Genomic DNA, 13,586 nt, shown 5'->3' on the forward strand with positions numbered 1-13,586 from the left:
TAAAATCCAGCCAATGATGATGGTGTCATCTGCCAACTTCACAACAGAGTTGTCTCCATGTCAGGGGTTGCAATCATGGGTGTAGAAGCGTGAACAACAGGGGACTGAGCACACAGCCCTGAGGGGCTCCAGTGTTCAGCACTAAAGTGGAAGAGGTGTTACTGCCAATTTGAACTGTCTAGGGTCTGTTTGTTAGGAAGTCCAATATCTAATTATAGATATAGAGTGTGGTACTCAATCTCAGAGTGCTAAGTTTCCCAATCAGTTTCATGGGGGAGATTGTGTTGAATGCTGAGCTGACATCAACAACAGCATTCTGATGCAGGTGTTGTTGTTCTCAAGGTGTGTGAAAACTAAGTGGAGGGCAGTGGAGATGGCATCCTCTGTGGATCTGTTGGTTCTGAATGGATCTGATTCCAACAAGACCTGTGGAAAACCTACCCAGCGCAAAGTGCAGGAATCCGAGGACAGTCAGACCTGGTCAAAACAGTCCCCAGGATAACAGACTACAAAAATAAGGCAATACGTTGTAGTAGGCCAGAAGTATCCTTTAGGAGACACAACACTCCATACTCTGTTATGAGGTGATGCTTTTGAAATCCATCAGAAAGAGAGACACTAGACACTGAAGGATGGAGGGTGGAGAACACGGAGGAAAATTATCCCTTCAGCGTTTTAAATTAACCCTCAGTGTGTTGGTTGGTTGACCACAGAATGATGTCAAGACAGAGGAAAATTACATAAAAATCAACTAATAAGCATTATAGTAATTTCTAAAATTCAAAATATAAATTAAAGGATTTAATGCATCAGTCAGAGGTCAGGAGTGGGCCAGTAAGGATTCAGTGTTTTGTTCAAGAACACTTCAACGGGATGAATGTTTCCTGATAGAGCCTCAACCAGCTTATCCAGTAAAAAGCAGTCTCTTTATCCATCAACTGTCCTAACTGTGTACTGTAATAATCAGCTGCAGGGAGGAGGCTTCATTACATTATAGATTACATCATTGCAGGCCTTGGGTACCTCGCTGGGAATGACCTTCTCCTGTTGGAACCAATAAACACCACAGACTTGAAATGGCGAACGAGGCCAAACATTTAAAGTCACAGTCCTTGGAGGATCCACACAATGAGCACATCAGTGAGTAATAAATCACTGAAAATGTCTGCCATCAGTCGATGCCGTTTCATACGTTACCTTCAGCACTTTGAATAATTGATGAGCAGAAGGTTCCCACCAGTCCCCCAGCTAAAAGGAACAGCTGTTGTTTTCTGCTCTCTGTTCAGCTACAGTTCTTCAATTCTTTTGAACAAGTTACTTTTATGATAACTTAACCCAAAAAACTTCAAATGCTTTGGATGCTTATGGGCTGGCCTAGAGCAACATTGACAACACAGAGTGCCTAAAGTGAATGACAAAAAGCCATCTGTAGTTGTTGTAACGCTCCTTACAAACCTTAAATCTTTGAAAGTGTTTTCAGAGTTATTTTTATTGGTTTATTATATCATACAGTGGTTCGATCCCCACCTCCTCCTGCCCACATGTCGAAGTGTCCTTGGACAAGACACTGAACCCTGGGTTGCAACTGGGGATGTACAAGCCAGTGCATTCCTAATTGCCGGTCCCAAACCCAGATAAATGGGGAGGGTTGCGTCAGGAAGGGCATCCGGCATAAAAAACCTATGCCAAGTCAAATACGTGGATCATCAGATCTCCATGGGCGGGGCCCAATTTGCCAGCGAGATGGAAACATGATCCGCTGTGGCGACAGCCAAAAGAAGAAGAAGATTATATCATACAGTGGCAATTTTGCTTTCACTTGACAGACATTTTGGCTGCTTCCAGCACATTGCTTTTTGGCCACTGTGTTTTTATGCACACTGGCGATAATTTTATTTATTAGGTAATCCATTTTCAGGGTTGCTGCAACTAATAATTATATTTATAATCAGTTGAACTGCAGAAACAATAAGGCTGAGATTATTAATATTTGAACTCACTTTAGTGTAGGCCTATGTGCTGTATGTACTAATGTTAGCTAGCTGTCTCTCAAAAACAACGAGTTTGTGATCTGTGCTAATTAGGCAAACATTATTTAACGTAACCAGCCTACATTTTATTTTCAGCACTTATCCTCAGGGCCGTAGTAGTGAGGTGGAATAGTGGAACTAAATACCCAGGGCCACAACTATTCTGTTTATTTATGAATTAATTTATTCATTTGTAAAATATTTTCTTAATTCCTGTTTTTATTGTCCAATTAGATATCAAATAATTAAATGCTTTATAACTATTTCCATGACACTTGTGGAAGCACAGTGATTGTGGGATTCAGTCAAAATAAACTATAGTAATGAAGGTAATGAAGGAAAACATGTCATCCAGTGCAATGATGTGGCTAATTGATGTGTTTAGTTTTTGGACAACAATGGAGCTCTATGGCACAGAGGAATACGATATCAGCAGATTTTGAATACACAAACAATACTTGTTAGTATGATCAATTCATTGTTCATTTGGGTCTGCAAATGAGTTTTGTTGACTAAAAGTAAAAATATAGAATATCGCAGGCCTTTCTCTTTAGTGGACAAAAAACAGTCCAACTAACAGTCCAACCCCCCAAAAAAATCACATTTACAATGAAATAACACAGAGAAAAGCAGCAAATAATCACAGTGGAGCAGCCGGGACCAGAGAATATTTTACATTTTTGCTTGATAAATTAGATGATTTATCGATTATCAAAACATCTGTCAATTAATTTTTCGTTGATCGACTAAATGGATTAATCAACTAATCATGTTCAGCATTTATCCTCAAGGGCGCAGGAGTGAAGGGACAAGTGGAACTAAGTACCCAGAGCCCTACATGAGGAGGGCCCTCAAAACACCTGGAGTTAAAAGTTTGTTTTACTATTACTATTATTGCTATTAGCTGAATAAATAGTTTGACAGATTATCAGATTATCTCCTGTATCTACAATATCAAAGCCTCTCAGCCTTCTCAGTACGAGAAACAGCCACAGAGCGTGGATCAACAGCAGGTCCATCATCACCATCTCCTGATGATACAAGGATGTCAGACAAGCTGAGCTCATAAAGTGACTGAGTAAAGTGAGTGAGTAATTTCAAGCAGCCATTTGTAACAGTTTACACTGAATAGGAGGTTTGCAACACTAACATCAAGTAGTCTGTTTAATTGTATGTGTTTACTTGTTGATTCTGTTATTTTTACCGGCGTGACAACGGATGTATTAAAAGGGGAAGGAAGCCCATTGAGGCTGCATATGTACGGGGCCCAGATATATGCTGCTTATCCTAGTATATTTACAACAACCTGGCTCCAATGGTGAGAAAGCTGAATATGACAGGTGGGATATAAAAATAAGTGAGATTTTGAGTATACTAGCCATACACCTTATGTTATGGGGAGTGTTAAGCGTTTAGAATAGAATGCTAAATCCTAAAACTATTCCTTCATTAGCACACCAATTCGGCAATACACTTTATAAAACATACAAAATGATTAACATCATAGATTAAACAACTCTTCTAGGCAGAACAAATCAAGTCATTTTTGTATTTAATTCTACATATTTCAATATAATCCTCTCTTGCTTTGATTAGTACAAATGAGCTCATTTACTACTTTGAAGTAAAAAGTAATATTACTATACTTCTCTACTTTAAAAATTCAAGAGATATCATCATTCTTTTTAACGCTGCAGTCTGCTGAATCTGCAGTGCAGTGTATAATGAAACCACTGTGAATATGTGAACAGTCCACAGATTTTTAATAAGCAAAGTAGACAACACTAAGGCAGTGATTCATTGTGTCAGTTCAGTCACACAAATGTATGCATACAAACTCACAGGCACACATGCCATAAAGCATGGGTCAGTTTGTTCAACTTAACAGCAGAGGAAAAGGGGCTAATTCACAAAACATAAACACACACACACAGACGCACACACACATTACATATTAAATCAGATTTTTAAAAACATGGATGTCCTCAGTTCATATCATGTTAAATGTTTGGCAACATTACCTACAATAGCTTCTTAGATATACTTTATGTTCAGATGTATTTTAACCATTTAGTGTATGTTGATTATTAGATTTGATAATTAGAGTTGTGATAGATTAGATTATGTGATAAAAATCAATCCAAACAATTGTGTGTAGCATTTACAATCTTCTAAAATGCTAAAATAATACTAGATCTTAGAGCACTCTGGCTTCTTATCTGGGTTTCATAAAGTACTAAGAATTCCTATTCTAAGAGCTGTACTTCGCTTCTCCAAGAGGATCAACAGCTTATCTGCAGGACATATTTTTGCAGGAAACATGCTCACTAATTGCTGGTTATGCTGTGATTATAGTCATATTTAGGTGAAGATGTTCACATTAAAGCTAGGGTAGGTAACATTGGACAAACTAGCAAGAGATAACTAGATTTTGAAAGTATCCAACTGAAAAAATCCCACCCCCTCCCTTCAGGCCTCCCTCCAAAGCCACTCCCTCAAAATACATTTTCATGCCCATAAAGTGCAAGGGCAGAGTGCCTGCAGATAGGTTTCCCCCCGTTAAAATAGTTAACAGAATATCAAATTGTTGTGGACAGAAATTTCAAAGGGAAATAACACACTGACAGACACTGAAAGCAGTAAGAGGTTTACATGTAGTAACAATACTGTTCTCCAAAGAAAAATTATTAAAAACAACATATCCTTACTTGTACAGTAAACCCCTTAAGATTTACAGAATAGCTTGAAAGCCATCCCTGAGTTTTCACCTAAATTGAAAAATAAAGGCCTTTTTAAGGCATAAATTAAGGAATGGCTTCCATGCTATTTGGTGAATTTAAGGGATTTTACACCTTACTGATTCCCATTAAAAATAATTTCATCATTATTAGGGTAAATTACAGTACTTTCAAAGGAAATACATGATGATTGTGTTACTGAAGTTGCTTGTCACAATGTATTTCTTGAGAGAGAAATTCATCAAATGGTTGACAGATGGTGAAAACAAAAAGTGACAGCAGTAAGACGTTTACATGCTGTCCTCCCAAGAAAAACAACAGCTATAGTTTGTTCAGATGCCAAAAAACAACACATCGTGACCATTTACATGACCTTTGTCTTCACCATCCTCATGGCCATATGAATTATGACGGATTGTATGTCATGAGCAATAAAAAAGTAGCATGACGTTGTTATGCAGCTACTAAATTATGTAGGCAGGAGAGATGGATAGGTCTACAAACTGTGTAACTACCACAGGAGCAGCCCTGCTGTCGGGGGGTAAAAGTGTACAGATGCAAAGGTCTGTGGTTGACCCCTAAATGGGATCAAGTACAACAATATACTTTCTGACTTATATCACTAACAACACAATTTATATGTATTTACATGATAAATAAATGTATTGTTATCATTAAAACACATTTCAACTTGTCATCTGATACCCCACCCCCTGATGTTATTGTGAAAATGATGCAGTCGAAACACTTGGCCAGTCAGATGTGCAACACACAGAGACACATGTGCCACTAATGTAAAGCGAACTGACTAGCTAAGTCAAAATGCCTCACCAAAAATCAGGGGCTCAAAAAAGAAAAGCCAGGGTACAGAGAGAACAAGAAAATGAGAGAGGCAATGGCCAAATTTCTGGCCAAAAAACAGTGTGAAGAAGTACCAGGTATGACAGGCAAAGCTGAGCGTGGCAAAGGTGAGGAGCTAGGCAGACTAGCAAATAAAGCTTAATATTAGGCTATTATGATGCAACCTGCTGGTATTACTAATGATTGCAATTAGCCAATTGTTAGGCCTAAAGTCAGCAAGAAAATCATCAGTTCCTATATTAGCACCCTCTATCAGAAAGTGAGTGAGAGACGAGTATCCCCACGCAGCTGGATTTGGAAATGGTTGTAAGAGACTCCATCTGTGTCACTACAAGGCTAATGACCAAGAGCTTATTTGAAATTGCCTGTGTTGGTATTAGAGCTAACGGTGGGTGGGTGATTGGTGGTGCTGGAGTGGATAAGCGGCCCAATTTGGAAAGTTATCCCCCTGTCCATAATTCCTAATGGCTGGCCTGCACAGGAGACCCTAACATACCCAGACATCTGGGTAATACCACAAACCCTGAGCAGCTATCAGAGGGTAGCACTTGAGATCACCTTCCTTTAAATTTCTAAACCTCTATATGTGGTTTCCTACTCACGACCTGGCCATTATTATATAGTCAGTTCTGAGAGCTTCGATGCACTGTGTCATCCAAGGTAAACATCTACAGTACCATATAAAATGCCAGTTATATGTTTGGAAATGTGATTGTTAAATGAGTCGTTTAGCATTTTGCGTAAATAAGTTTATTTGCTTTATTTTCGAGAGTGAAATGAGAAAATGGATATCAATCTCATGTCTAGTACAGAGTTGGGGTCAGGATGTGATTATCTTAGCTTAGCATAAAGGCTGGAAGCAGAGGAAACAGCTAGCCTGGCTCTGTCCAAAGTTTAAAAATACAGCTACCAACATCTCTAAAGCTCACTAATCAATATGTTGTATCTTATTTGTATAGTCCTTACACATTCAAATGTAAAAAAGACAATTTGTGCTTTTCATAGGTAACCTACTGGAACAATTTATTAGCAAACAACTTCCCAAAGTCTTGTTGTCATAAGTGAGGTTGCCAGGTTTAGTACCATTGTGTCTGTACAGACACCAAAACCAAAACTGGTGTTAAAGCATATTTTGCCCCCTGAGGGCAGCGAAACAAGCTGAAAAATGTACATTGACATATTATCACCTTATAAGTGAGCTGCAATCTCTGGGGCTGAAAAATGAAGCTAATGCGGAAGTGCCAAAAACTGCAGTTCCTCGAAGGGCCATTTGAGGCTGGCTCCAAAAGCGAAGCAATCCCCATAGGCCCCTATGTTACAATGCCCAACTTTACAGTAGAAATAAACATATTTACAGACTGGTACAAAAAACGGTTTTGATCTCTATAGCTAATTTTCCCGTTCATGACAACTGTACGGGGGGTGAATTTTTATATAACTCACCCGTTGAAATTATATTAAGGCTTAAAGCTATGCATAATTAAGAGCATGGTCTCTTTGAGTGACAGGTGGATGCCATCACAGGTGGCTACAACCTGGCCTTCATTCGGCCTGCCACAGCTCTACCAACATTTCACCTCTTTGCCCATTGTTGGATTAGCCAGGAGCCTGCGGATCAGGCACTGCCAAGATGGCGACGGGTAGAGCCACCCACACTGAGCTTCACAACAGCTCTTCAGAAACCTATGGGTGACATCACAGACACTACGTCCATGTTTTATATAGTCTATGCTTATAAGTGAACATGTTAGCAAGCAATTGCCTATTTAGACATATAGCAGACACAGAACAAGGTTAGCATTCATTCACATCAAGTAATGTATCTGGCCACCTGATGAATTTAAGTGCAATATTCACTCTCCATTTAGCTCTGGTTTGGTTGCCACCAACTCCTGAGAAAAATATCTGGCTCTTTAGTATGGCTGCCCCCTAAACGTCAATGATCTGAATTATCAATCAAGAAGCCTCCGAGTCATTTTGTCAGTCAACGCAGGATAACAACAAGGCAGGCTATAAACTTTTACAAACTGAATCCTGTCGCAAAATTACCTAACTACAAAACTAACTGTGATGGAAATACAGAAGGGTGACAGAGGGCAGTGCGACAGAGTACAGAATGTAGCAAAGTTGGCAAAAGTACTTTTGAACCAGACGCTAGGACAACCTCCTCTACTGCCGTGAACTATGGCCAGGATGCAGACTTTTAGGGGGAGGAGTGAATTGGGAGTGGGAGGATTAAATGTCCTGTGAGGTTTTGTGAGGTTTTGTGTCCTTTTGTCCAATTTTGAGGGGGTTTCCAGTATTTAATGGACAGAGCTTATTCACAAATATAGGTTTTAAAGACTGCATGTTGAATTTTGAGTTGCAACCAACCATATAGCATGAATGATCATTTGCCTCAATTTTATGTAATGTCAAACAGCACAATATTAGCCTGTAGTGTAACTCAGAGATCACTATACCATCTTAATGTAACCTTAAACATGTAGCAGTAACTAAATGTGCAAAAGAAGAAATTCTACATTGATGGGCCACCAACAAAGCCATGTTAACATCAATCAGTTATGTTAAGTTATGTATTAGAACAAAGTTGACCACCAACTACGTCTGCCAATAATTATGGGCAAGTCTTTGCATCTATTCTGTGTTAAGGGTTAAGGCTTTCTATGTTGATATTGTCATGGTTTTGGGTTTGTTCTGTTATTTCCTGTTTTATTTTGAAATAGCCTCCTTCCCTCATGTCTTGTTGTTTCACTTCCTGTCTTTGTTAGTTTTTTCCTTTGATTGTTTGCCCGGCCCTAATTAGTTGCACCTGTGTCTCGTTATCTCCTCTCACCTGAGTTTATTCAAGTCTGTGTCCTTACTTCATTCAGATGTCAGTTCGTCGTCATATTTCTGTTATCAGCACCTTGGTTTCGTGTATCTTGTCTGTGGATTTTGGATTTTGCCTGCTCACCATTGGACTTATCCTTCTGTTTTTGACTGCTTACCTGCTGAGAGTTGCTTTTGCTCGCCAATTCAGTGTAAGCCTTTTGTTAATAAATTATTCATCTGCACCAGTTTTACTTGCTAGTCTGCGTTTGGGTCCTATTCCATTGAATATTCCTGCTTTCTTGCTTGACACACGATAACAGATATTAAGTGTTTTCATGTCAGTATAGTTTAGTAGTGTGAGATTCATACTATAAGGGTGTGAAAGTTGGGGTGATGGATGGGCATAAATAATTTGACACAAATGGCCTGGTCATGTCTATCTAATATTAGCAATCAGCACTGGCATGTTTATTCACCATGGTCAACAATGTTCTCTAACCAGTTGTTTAAGATTTTTTAAGTAGTTTTCAGCGTTCTTTACTTTCAGACACCAGGGGTAAATTAGTTTTGTTTGGTTAATTTGGTATGCATTTTGCAAATTGCTGTAAATCCAGACTAATTGGTGCTGTAAAATAAAAAAGATTCCTTGTCATGTTTCTCCATTTTTTTTTTGAGCATTAAACTGTTAATAATATACATCAGCCACTTTCCATTAAATCCCATTGAACGTTAATTAATAAGTGTATGTAGCTGTTTTAATAAAATAAGATTACATACTACTTTTTTTTAAGAGTAAACTATGATGGCAAGAACATTTCCTTTTTTATATTACAGAAAATGTTGACTGAATGTATGTAGCTGCTTTTAACTGAATAACGTTATGTACTTTTACTGTGAAAGCAAATCATAAAATTTCATTTTTAAAATTTGTTTGTTAAATAAAACTGTAGTTTTGTAAAGTAATTTTGCAGTAAAATATTATATAAAAATGTAACAGATGTAAAAATACAGAATGTGACTTACATTTACTGATTTATTATTCAAAAAATTGATTACTTAGTGACTTTTTCCTGTTTTACTGTCTCTAACTATTTTTATAAATCAGACAAAGAGCAATATATTGGGCTCAACAAACCAGCTGCTCATTCATCGTACTTTTTTCTGAGGTTCTGTGTCGCCAAGGACCTTAAGATATCATCTTGTCAACAATACACTGGACACTGCTGCTGTCCTGTCAACAACTGATTCCGCACATCTGTGAAAAAGATGTTTAATACTTGAAGCCAACATATTGTATCCATTAGCAAGACAGGTTACTGTTCTTTTATCCCCCCTTTTGCCCCCCCCATCTCTTTCTCACAGATATTAAATATGTTCTCCCATGTAACTCAAGGCACCTGCAGTTAATTACTTAGCAAAATGTTTGCATATTTTAGTGAAATATGCAAAGTCTCAAAATATAAATTCCATCCACACCCAGTCAGTTGTGGCTGTCATGCAAATCCTCTTAGCACCATTACAACAGATGACTTTAGTACTTCATAACAGCCATTTCTGGATTTGGGTGTATATTATTTAACTCAGCCCACCAGTACTGTAAACAGTACACCAAACTTAAAAGAAAGTAGTAATGGTAATAGTCACAATTGGGTGTGTACGCGTGCACGCACATCACATGTACGCAAAGTGTACATCATGTGCATGCACGCACACACCCCATTTATGACGTGATATGGGTGATAACTATCGGGTTTGCTATAAGGTGGATTTTGATGTTTGTTATACAAATTGATCTTGAGAGGGGGAAAAAAGGTGATTGTGGAGGTGGGCATGGTTAGCTGCAGAAGGAGAGGTGAGGGCGTGGCTCAGGTGAGCAGCCTCAGGAAGAGCTAATTGTCACAGCTTTGTCTTGTTGACTAATTATGCTCTCTGCTTTTTATATGCAGGAGAATGCCGGACCGCCGGGACACACGTTGCCAGACAGAGCAGCCAGGACGGCTGAAGAAGTTAGTTGGAAGACATTGTTGGACATTGAGAGGAGCCACAAGACCAGCACGACAACGGTGGGGCAACCAAATCCCCATGCAGAAAGGGAAAAAATATACAGTTTAATCGACACCTTTAGTCAGCCATCAATGCTGCAAACACTGTTGGTAGCATCCCGTGTGGGCCTGGCTCTCAGTATATCAATTCAGGGCCGGTTGCTTGGTAGAAGCTTTCTCAGTTTCCATAGTAACGCTCTGCACAAGCCCTCCTCCGTCCCACTACCCCTCCCTCCCCTGGCTACTATGCGATGCAGGAAATGCAGTGATGGAGTATGCTTTGCAATAGTCTCCAGCGTGGCACATTAACCTACTTCTCCACCAGCTGGGGAAATGACCCGGATGCAGAATGGGAGAGAAGGAGAGGACAGGGAAGAAAATGGAGGGAAGGGAGATGATGGAGAGGTGGAAAGAAAGGGCAGAAGGGATATAAAGGGATGTTGTATCCTGTATCCCCTGTTGTATCATGATGACATACTGACATGCTCTCCTCTGCCCATGTGCAGAGCGTCCCCCTTCACTGATGAGAGGATGGAGATTCCCTGCCTCTCTTTCATCTGCTCTGCTTCTCTTCATGTTTTCAACCAATTCAAGGATTTCCAGAAAAAGATACAACCTTATATCACATCTTCCACCATATACTTCAAGTAACAGCAGGGGGATACTCCAAGAGAAGATGGCTCTCCCGTACACTTTCCTCAAAGCAAACACTCTTGAAAACAAAAGATATTCTTGTTCTAACCGTCTGAAAGTGTGAAATATGAAGAGGAAGATGAGGAAAAAGGGGAGAAATGTGACGACTTACCGACATGAGTGATGACACACTGCACCCTCTGTTGCAGCTCCTGGACCGACATCTCGTCTTGTCTCAGCCAGCACAGCATCTCGGGGTGTGGGTCACATTCTCTCTCTCTCTCTCTCTCTCTCTCTCTCTCTCTCTCTCTCTCTCTCTCTCTCTCTCTCTCTCTCTCTCTCTCTCTCTCTCTCTCTCTCTCTCTCTCTCTCTCTCTCTCTCTCTCTCTCTCTCTCTCTCTCTCTCTCTCTCTCTCTCTCTCTCTCTCTCTCTCTCTCTCTCTCTCTCTCTCTCTCTCTCTCTCTCTCTCTCTCTCTCTCTCTCTCTCTCCGCTGCCACACCTCCTCTTGTTACCCTTCCAGTCAGTGAATAAAATAAACAGTCTGCCCATGTTTAGAGAACAAAAGAGACGATTAGTTTGTCAGCCTGTCAGTTAGCAAGCTAGGTAGTGAAAACCCAGCCAGAAAATCATTAAAGAAAAGAGCCAGATTGTCTGTAAATTTGTCAGAGAACAAAACAGCGACTAAGTAATTAGGTTTAAAAAATCTAATTAGTCATTAGTCAAAACATCAGCCACCCAGACAGTTATTCAGTCCTTTGCATGATTCTGGCGAACATATTCAAAAAAGTAGTCAAAAGTACAATAATCCTCACAGCAGAAAAAAAGGAAAGTGTAAAAAAAATGACATGCCAAAAGGATGCTCCCAGGAAGTGGGGGGGAAAGGAAAGAATTGAGAATATGTATTTTTTTTGGTGAGTCCACTTATAGGGACACTCTCAGGCTTTGGTTAGGGAAGCACTGCTGCTGCTTTGATAATGCTCTGTTTGCTCTAATAAATAAGCTGAGTAACAAAGAGAAAAATGAATCAGAGGGCTGCTATACCTGCCTGCAGGGCGGAGGGAGAGACACAGAAACAGAGGGGAGGTTTGATAGATGGGGTGGGGGTTAATAAGTTCATGAGAAATCCTGGTGTCTGGAGCTAGGCTGTACATGGATTGGAGCTAGTGGAACATTGACTGATCCTGAAATTGAAATATTCTTCGATTTCTATTAGATTTAAGGTAGGGGAAATAACAGAAAATCATTTTTAAATCAACATTGTTTTTTTTGTCAAAAGACAATATTTTTGCTAAGTATCTCTGATTTCACCATTATTATTTCATGAGGGCTCAAACAAAACAAATCAATAGCCTTCACCCATCATTCATGCTTTGGCTGCCTGGGTTCATTCAGTGCTACCAGAGGCCACTCTGCTGATCCCGCTCCACATTTTGATTAAAGCAAACAATGCCACGCAGGGGCATTAGCATCTCTCCATGAGCCTAATGGCTCCTGGGACTGTGGAGATTGCCTTGGAGACGACCATTACCAGAGATATCTGCAGTCAGCCTCACCCTGTCACTCACTTATCTTCACTCTGCCAGCCAATTACAGGCCCTACTGAAGGCTTTTAAACAACAGAAACAGCAGCATTGCAGACAAAGCAGAGCATAATCCTAGGCAATGTGTGCTGTATCCAGTATGTTGATTCATCCATTAAAGCACTATTGTGCTCATATGTGCAACATTGTTGACCTTGTTACAGTGAATTAGCTTTTTTGTAAATTCCAAATTCATAAATAATTTGCAAAAATGCAGATGTTTCATTTATTTTTTTATCATTGTCATACATTCCAACAGTTTGGAAAAATAAATATTGTGCACTAACAAAGCAGAGTAATACGAAATGAGGGGATGAAAAAATATGGAGAGAGGAGAAATAAGACAGCAAAGGATAAAAAGAAAAGGATGGGAGGAGACATGAGCAAGGAAAGGAGGGTCAGGACCAACTCAAGCATCCGCAGCATCTGATTGGCTGCCAGAGCGGGAAGCCAATTTGTGAATCTTAGGCTGTGTTTCATTAGTCGTTCATATATATATAAATAAATAAATAAATAATGAGCAGACTGGATTCTATTTTATGGGGAAAATGTTTTCTGTTTTTCCCTCTAATGTCTTGTGGCTGCTCTGCCTCAGTTCTCAGTGATTTACGGAGTTTCCTGATGGACCATCACCATAGCCAATTAGCCATGCAGCTAACGTAGCCGTCCTATAAACTGACTCTGCCCGGACTGGGAGTGAGGAGCATCGAGGGAGTGAGAAGGTTTTCAGGCCATACAGCTAGCGGTCTGTTGCCTGCTCTCCCGGATCTTGTTCTGGTGCCCATTCCGGCACCACTCCCCCGCCAGCATTCCCCTGCAGCCCAATGCCCCACCCCCATCCTGGGCCTGAAAACCTCCTCACTCCCCCGGTGGTGGTGGTGGTGGT

At 40.0% G+C, this 13,586-nt stretch overlaps 1 protein-coding gene across 2 annotated transcripts in view; it reads right to left on the reverse strand.

Moving 5' to 3' along the window:
• The window catches only part of mcf2l2 (MCF.2 cell line derived transforming sequence-like 2), a 260,332-nt gene extending 248,918 nt beyond the window's left edge, over positions 1 to 11,414 (reverse strand). Inside the window, exon 1 of one of the 2 annotated variants that reach the window (XM_044199618.1) lies at positions 11,291 to 11,414. In XM_044199618.1, the coding sequence (XP_044055553.1) occupies positions 11,291 to 11,369 (79 nt within the window). In that variant the 5' untranslated portion in view covers positions 11,370 to 11,414. The remainder of the gene's footprint in view (positions 1 to 11,290) is intronic. The other variant, XM_044199611.1, reaches the window with a different exon arrangement.
• Between the last annotated feature and the right edge of the window lie 2,172 nt (positions 11,415 to 13,586).

The sequence above is a fragment of the Siniperca chuatsi genome, linkage group LG6 (genome assembly GCF_020085105.1).
Source record: "Siniperca chuatsi isolate FFG_IHB_CAS linkage group LG6, ASM2008510v1, whole genome shotgun sequence".
In the NCBI taxonomy this organism is placed as follows: domain Eukaryota; kingdom Metazoa; phylum Chordata; class Actinopteri; order Centrarchiformes; family Sinipercidae; genus Siniperca; species Siniperca chuatsi.